This window comes from Eptatretus burgeri, chromosome 9 (assembly GCF_056783735.1).
Source record: "Eptatretus burgeri isolate ZD-2024b chromosome 9, Ebu_testis_v1, whole genome shotgun sequence".
NCBI classification, from domain to species: Eukaryota; Metazoa; Chordata; class Myxini; order Myxiniformes; family Myxinidae; genus Eptatretus; species Eptatretus burgeri.
Genome location: NC_140969.1, coordinates 14,010,001 through 14,017,500, shown reverse-complemented (window position 1 = coordinate 14,017,500; position 7,500 = coordinate 14,010,001). Strand labels below are relative to the sequence as shown.

At 40.8% G+C, this 7,500-nt stretch overlaps 1 protein-coding gene across 5 annotated transcripts in view; it reads right to left on the bottom strand.

Moving 5' to 3' along the window:
- The window catches only part of LOC147019566 (transcription initiation factor IIA subunit 1-like), a 97,150-nt gene that overhangs the window by 1,293 nt on the left and 88,357 nt on the right, over window positions 1–7,500 (bottom strand). For all 5 annotated transcript variants that reach the window (XM_085894134.1, XM_085894136.1, XM_085894133.1 and 2 more), the window contains one exon: window positions 4,565–4,654. In XM_085894134.1, coding sequence (XP_085750260.1) covers window positions 4,565–4,654 — 90 coding nt within the window. The remainder of the gene's footprint in view (window positions 1–4,564; window positions 4,655–7,500) is intronic.

The window sequence follows — 7,500 nt, the reverse complement described above, 5'->3', positions numbered from 1 at the left end:
AGCATGAAAACCTTTCATCAATGAACAATTGTGTATTCAAATTTGGGATCCTAGGATAATGAGTTCAAATTCTACTCGGCTGTTGAATTCATATCAGGTGGGGTTGACTCTGCCTGTCATCCTTCTGAGGTCGGCAAAATGAGTGCCAGCTTACTGGTGTGCTGTGTCGGAGTGGCGACCCATCCAGGATTGGACCCAACAGCGAAGGAGACTGCTGAGGCCACACCAATGCTCTGCAGAGTCTGGTCCCGATGGATGGATAACTACAACTGCCACTTTGTAACTGTTGGCAGTGATGACCAGGTACCAAGACGTCCCGCTTTGATCGGACGCCTGATCCTGACGCATGACGTATCTTATTATTATTCAATTGAATATAGAATGGGATTAAAATAAATTCAATTCAAATCAAATCAAATGGAAGACCAAACAGGTATAGTCCTGCATTGGAGTAATCAGAAGGAACCCAAACAAGCAAAAAACAAAGATGAAGTCATCAGGGGGAACAAAGATAGGATTCACATTTCAGCTGCTCAAACCCATCCAGGTTTCTACCCTCAAACCCATCCAGGTTTCTACCCTCAAACCCATCCAGGCACAGCCAAGTGACCCTTATTAAAAAAAAAGACAGATATAAAATAAAAAAAATAACTGAGATCAAAAGATTTAACAATTCTGACTGCCAAACCATGCGTCCGATCACGTTGAAATTTAAAACAAATACTCCCTTTCACAACTCGATCATAACTGTGACGTTTCACATCGATTGATGAAGCGGTTAAAGAGATGTTTTTTTTGAACGATTTTCACTCAATCCAATATGGATGCCAGACCATGTGATCTATCAATTATTCGTGAATACTCTGGTATTCCTAAAGCTTGGGGAACATTTGTGTGAAGTTTCCACTCGATCTGTCCAGTTGTTCTGGAGAAGATTTTTTTTAATAGGTTTGAAGGTAAATCCAATACGGCTGCCAAACCATGTGACCTCTGATGTCATAGATGTGAACGTTTTGTTCCTCCTGGATCGGCGGTCCTATGCGTAAATTTTCACCTCGATCTGTTCAGCCGTTTCAGAGATGATTTTTTTTTTAAAACAACAAAAAAAACAATATGACTGGCAAGCCACATGACCAATCCATCCATCCATTGGGACCATACTCTGTGCAGAGCGATGCTGCTGCCGAAGCAGACTCCTTGGCTATTGGGCACAATCATAGACAGGTTGCCACTCCGACACAGGACACCAGCAAGCTGGTACTCATTTTGCCAACTATAGAAGGATGACAGGCAGAATCAACTCTACCTGGTATTAATTTAACAGCCAAGTGGGATTTGAACTCAGGATCCTTGGATCCCAAACCCACCACTCCAACCATTAAACCAACACCAGGCATACATGACCAATGAAGTCATCAATTTATCCCAAGATGACCCTCAAAGTTTTTCATACTGATCGGATGTAGCGTTCTATGCATGCAATTATGACGTCATACCAAAGGCACCTATATAACATCATTAAAAAAAAATCATTCCCCACAAGGAGTTCTTGCCATGTGCCAAATTTCAATAATTTCCTTGGTGCGGTTTCAGAGATACAAAGGTCCAAAGTTTTTCCTTTTCCACATGACCTATGACATCATCACCATCATCATTATTAAAACATTCTACATGAGTCGTCGCTCCCATGGTGAAAATTTTGTGTCAATCTGACAAGCGGTTGCAGAGAAAATCATGAAAGTTCTGTGCAGACAAACAAACAAACGGATCCAAATGCAATACCCTCTCCTCCGGTGAGAGTAATAATCATGGCAGACAGGATGCAATCATGTTTGCAAAACATCATTGGTGAGCAGCGCGAATGTCAAGTTCGGAGCGTCACATTTCCTTTTAAGAGTGAAAACATTTATAGAATAGAAGGACACTCAGTGGAGTCAAACCTCCACCAAGCTGAGCAGTTCACGTTTTGCATCTCACAGAGAGGCTGGATATGGATCCGAACCTGAACCAAAATAGAATTGCTTTGTTCTTGTCACCTACCCAACTCAACCACCAAGTTTCGTCATCATCTGTCCATAACTTTTTGAGATATCATTCTCCAAATGAGTTTTATCTCCATCACTCAATGGTGAAGAATCACAAAACAAATAATCGGATCTTCACCAAAATCTAATCAATTCATCCTTGTCACACACCCATCCTGTCCACCAAGTTTCATCCAAATTCGTCCACAACATTTTAGATATCATACTATATATCGTTTTTGACAGTTGGAACAACAAAGCAAGAGACAGAGTAACACAACATCAACATGCTGCGGCTTTCATTCACCAGTGGACTGACGATGGATGGGGCGATGGATGGGTGGATGGATGGAAGGGTGATGGATGGGTGGATGGATGGAAGGGTGATGGATGGGTGGATGGATGGAAGGGTGATGGATGGGTGGATGGGGCAATAGATAGGTGGATGGGGTGATGGAAGGGTAGATGGGTGGATGGGGTGATGGATGGGGCGATGGATAGATGGATGGGGCGATGGATGGGGCGATGGATGGGGCGATGGATGGGGCGATGGATGGGGCGATGGATGGGGCGATGGATGGGGCGATGGATGGGGCGATGGTTGGGGCGATGGATCGGTGGACGGGGTGATGGATCGGTGGACGGGGTGATGGATAGGTGGACGGGGTGATGGATAGGTGGACGGGGTGATGGATAGGTGGACGGGGTGATGGATAGGTGGACGGGGTGATGGATAGGTGGACGGGGTGATGGATAGGTGGACGGGGTGATGGATAGGTGGACGGGGTGATGGAAGGGTGGAAGGGTGGATGGATGGGTGGATGGCGCAATAAATAGGTGGATGGGGTGATGGAAGGGTGGATGGGTGGATGGGGCAATGGGTGGATAGGTAGATAAGGTGATGGAAGGGTGGACAGGTGGATGGGGTGATGGATGGGTGGATGGGGTGATGGGTGGAAGGATGGGGTGATGGGTGGGTGAGTGGATAGGTTGATGAGGTGATGGATGGATGGATAAAAGCCTTAGATATTTTCCTCTTTTTCTCTGCCCTCTCTCAAATTACACAAAATGTGCTCTTTTCTTGTTTTCTTAATTGCCCCATTTTTTCTCTCATCACCGAGATTTTCATGGTCGTTGCCAAATTCCAGGCCATATAAATCAACTCAACGTTAAGCAACCTACTCTTCCTGCTCTCATTTCATCATAGTCTCCATCACCAAAACCTCTGGCTATTCTCTCTGCTCTTCATTTGATACCACAGTTTGGTTAACATTTAGACACACAATGCTGCTCACATTTATCTCGGCATTCTTTGGAAGACCGTCCCCCAACACTCCTCACCACCCCCCTCCCCATTGTGAGTGAATGAGACAGTATGCTCGTGGCCCCCCAATTTTTAGATTACTGTATCAAGTATATATATATATATCTATATATCTATATATATATATATATATATATATATATATATATATATATATATATATATATATCTATATATATATATCTATATATATATATATCTATATATATATATATATATATCTATATATATATATATATATATATATATATATATATATATTCATTCATTCGTGTCCATCTAACCAGCATCTCAGGATTCTCTGTACATGTTGTCTCATCTGTCCTTAGAATAAAACTGTTCTTTCTTAAGAATGTGCGTCACCCGGTTAGCACCTTCTCGCATGTGCAAAAAGTTTCAGTGCTCGGTAAATCCCCGGGGGAAATATAGATTGGTAAAACAAGGTTGTTTTTCGAGATTGGCGGGATTTAGATCTTGACCGGGGGGAAAGCTGCGTTGTCCGCTCGAACATAGTTTCCTTTCAATCGGCTATTTGCGAAGCACACTGTTTCGGTGTGGTGGGGCAGTGATGGCAGACCCAGTCGATGTGCCAATATTGTAACTCTGTTTTTACATGCAAGTCATACTGAGAACTCAAGAGTTCATAATGTGCGTCACATCAACGAGAGATTATACAGACAGACAGACAAACAGACACACCTTTGCAAAAGATGCAGAGCAAATGTAGAGTGGGATGATGCAATGATGACTCAAGCATTCCCCTTGCAAATGGAAATCCAAAATTTTCTTCTGCCCACACCGACTCCAAGGTAGATTTTGGTCAAACTTACAAGCCCTGTATCTTGGGAAATGTTTTAGAATTTGATAATTTCAACACCTCATAACTTTACAATTTGTTTACCTGCAGCAATGACATGCATGACTCAAAAAAAAAAAAAAATTTTAGGCAAAATTTCAGTGTTTCTCCCCTTCTCTCACTCTTCCTTTCCTGTTCGTTTATTCCCTTGCTGGTTGTGTCCAATTGTTGCCCTGATACCTCACAGTAAATTTAACCTTGCTCTTCCATGAGCCTCGCTCTTGAAGAGAAAGGGAGGGGGAGGGAGACAGTGAGGGGGAGAGGGAGAAGGAGAAATATGATAGAACAAAAGCGAAAATATGAAAACAAACAATCGGGCACATTTATGTGGTTCTCTGTGAACAAATAACAAAGGCCTACCTTGTCATACTGACAGACGACAACATTCTCTGCGTCGAAGAGGTCAGAGGGGTCAACATCACTCACATCATCTTCAGAATTCAGAGGATCCTTGTAGAGGAGAAAATAAAAAGTACAAATAGAAAAAGCAATGGACAGGTGTGGATGCTGAAAATTCCCTGACAATGAAAGAATAACTTGATCAAAGAACCTAAATAGACATATTTTACTGAGCACAAGATAAGGGTACAGCCAAATGTTCCAGAGGCCAAGCCTGGGCAGTGTTCACATGGACCAAGTCCAACTTCTTGGCCAAGTAAGATTGGTTTGTGAGATAAAGGATATCTCTTAAGAGTCATTTATTTAACATATAAGCACAAAATAAAGGGGAAGGGATGGGAGATGGTCAACAATTGGTATTTTAACATATAGTAAATTGAAGTCCAATTAAAAGTCCAGAATGTTACATCCTATATCATCAGTTATCTCATGCATCTGACATAGGTCTTGGAAACAAGCTCATTTGGATGCTGATAAGGAAACAGAAGTGGACTGTAAAGTTGTCTCTTTGGACTGTCTGGTTTGGTGAAGTTGGTTTGGATGCTTATGGGTAGTAAGGGGGAAAAAAAAGCCAAAAAGTGATATTCCCTTCATGTATTATTGAGAGGACTGTAATTGGAGTTCACTGATCGTTCCCAGTACAGCCAACTCGTGATTTAGCCAATTGGTGGAACTTGTAATTCTGCTTCAAAATGAAAACAAATGTTTTTTTATTTTTCTTCAAAAAGTGGGACACCACAATGAAACACATAACCATAATTCTTGAAAACTAAGCAATGGTAGTTGAAAATTTGGGGGGTGGGGAGGAGGGGGAGGGGGGAATAAACAAAGAATAATATTTGGGGGAAAAAATTAAATAATTGGAAATTGGAATAATTGAATGACTGAAAATTGAGTATTTAAATTTAGGAATCAATAAATAATTGAAAACTGAAAAATGAAATAATGAATAAAAGTATTCTTCAAAAAGTGGGATACCACGGGCACCAAGATGAAACACTTGATGCCTCCTTTCGGGAACAATAATGATGACAGAAATGCTGAGAAATCCAAATAAGTTAAATAAAATTTAAAAACCAAAACACAGGGATACAAATATACATATATATATATATATATATATATATATATATATATATATATATATATATATATATATATATATAAATATATAAATATATATATATATATATATATATATATATATATATATATATATATATATATATATATATATATATATTTATATATATATACACACACATATATACAGTAGAAATATGTATATCCAGTCAATATATATATATATATATATATATATATATATATATATATATATATATATATATATATACATCTATATACCTTCTTCTTTCAGCTGCTCCCGTTCGGGGTCACCACAGCGGATCATCCGTATGATCTACATAGTGATTTGGCACATGTTTTACACCGGATGCCCTTCCTGACGCAACCCTGGTCACCTCTTATGACACAGGGATATGGTACACCTATTTTAACCAGGGTATACACCGGCCCAGTATACTGGTACTCATTTCGCCGACCTCGGAAGGATGACAGGCTGAGTCAACCCCCTGGTGTATTAATTCAGTGGCCCAACGGGGCTTGAACTCAGGACCTTTTGGATCCCAAGCCGCTGCCCTAACCACTGTGCCAACACCAGGCTATATATATATATGTATATATATATATATATATATATATATATATATATATATATATATTGATATCTATATATATATATATATATATATATATATATATATATATATATATTGATATCTATATATATTGATATCTCAATCGATTCCAAAAAAAAGTTTCATAAATGCCACCCCAGTCCACAAAGGAAACAGTAACATTCTCCAAAATGTTTCCTTGGCAGTTTCCATGGTAATCATGCAATTGTGTTTTCAGACAACATAACAAAACAGTGGAATGAAAATTGATTTGAGTGTTAAGGGGGTTAATTTGTTGTATCGTAATATTCGTGTTTGGAGGAGATGCATTGAGCCTGGTGTTGGCTTAGTGGTTTGAGTGGTAGCTGGGGATCCTAGGGTCCTGACTTCAAGCCCTGTTGGCTGCTGAATTAACACCAGGGGGTTGACTCAGCCTGTCATCCTTCCGAGGTTGGTGAAATGAGTACCAGTGTACTGGTCGCGGTGTATGCCCTGGTTAGAATAGGTGTACCATATCCCTTTGTGTCGTAAGAGGCGACCAATGTTGGCGTCAGGAAGGGCATCTGGCCATAAAACATTGCCTCAAGAAAAAGCCAACCCCTGCACAGCAGGGAAAAATGGCTGTAAAAACGGTCATTTTTTTCTGTTTTAGAGGAGATGCATTGTAAACACCGATTTAAACAAGCCCAGACGTTTTTGCAGAATATTGTCTCCCTTCCACCTGTGGATGTTTCAAATTTAAATGTGCTTCGTTCTCGTTTATTTATTGAACGAATTAATAGCGTTATCCCCTTTCTCTTCACCAGCCTGGTAACCAACGGTTCTTGAGCTGAAGGGAACATGCATTTCTTTCGAATTTGGCCAATCAACGGTGTGATAGAGCCAGGTGACCAGTGAGTGAGCGCCTGATGAGATCATGTGAGTGACGGTTTTAAATCGTGCTTTGGGGGGGGAGGGGCGGGGTTGAGCTGGGAATTGCACGAGTGAGTTCCGTGTGCATTTTTTCTCAGCTTCTCCACACAAGTCATTACCAAAACTGCCAACAGGAGCATCGCTGGGGTTCTTTAGGCCCCTTTCATGCCATAGTGGAAGGAGAAACCAGTTCTGTGATCCTGGGAACGTCAGTGGCAAGGTCGCCCGAATCACCAGAAGACCCACCTTGCAGCACATGGTGTGTGGGGACTGGGGAAACTTGCATCC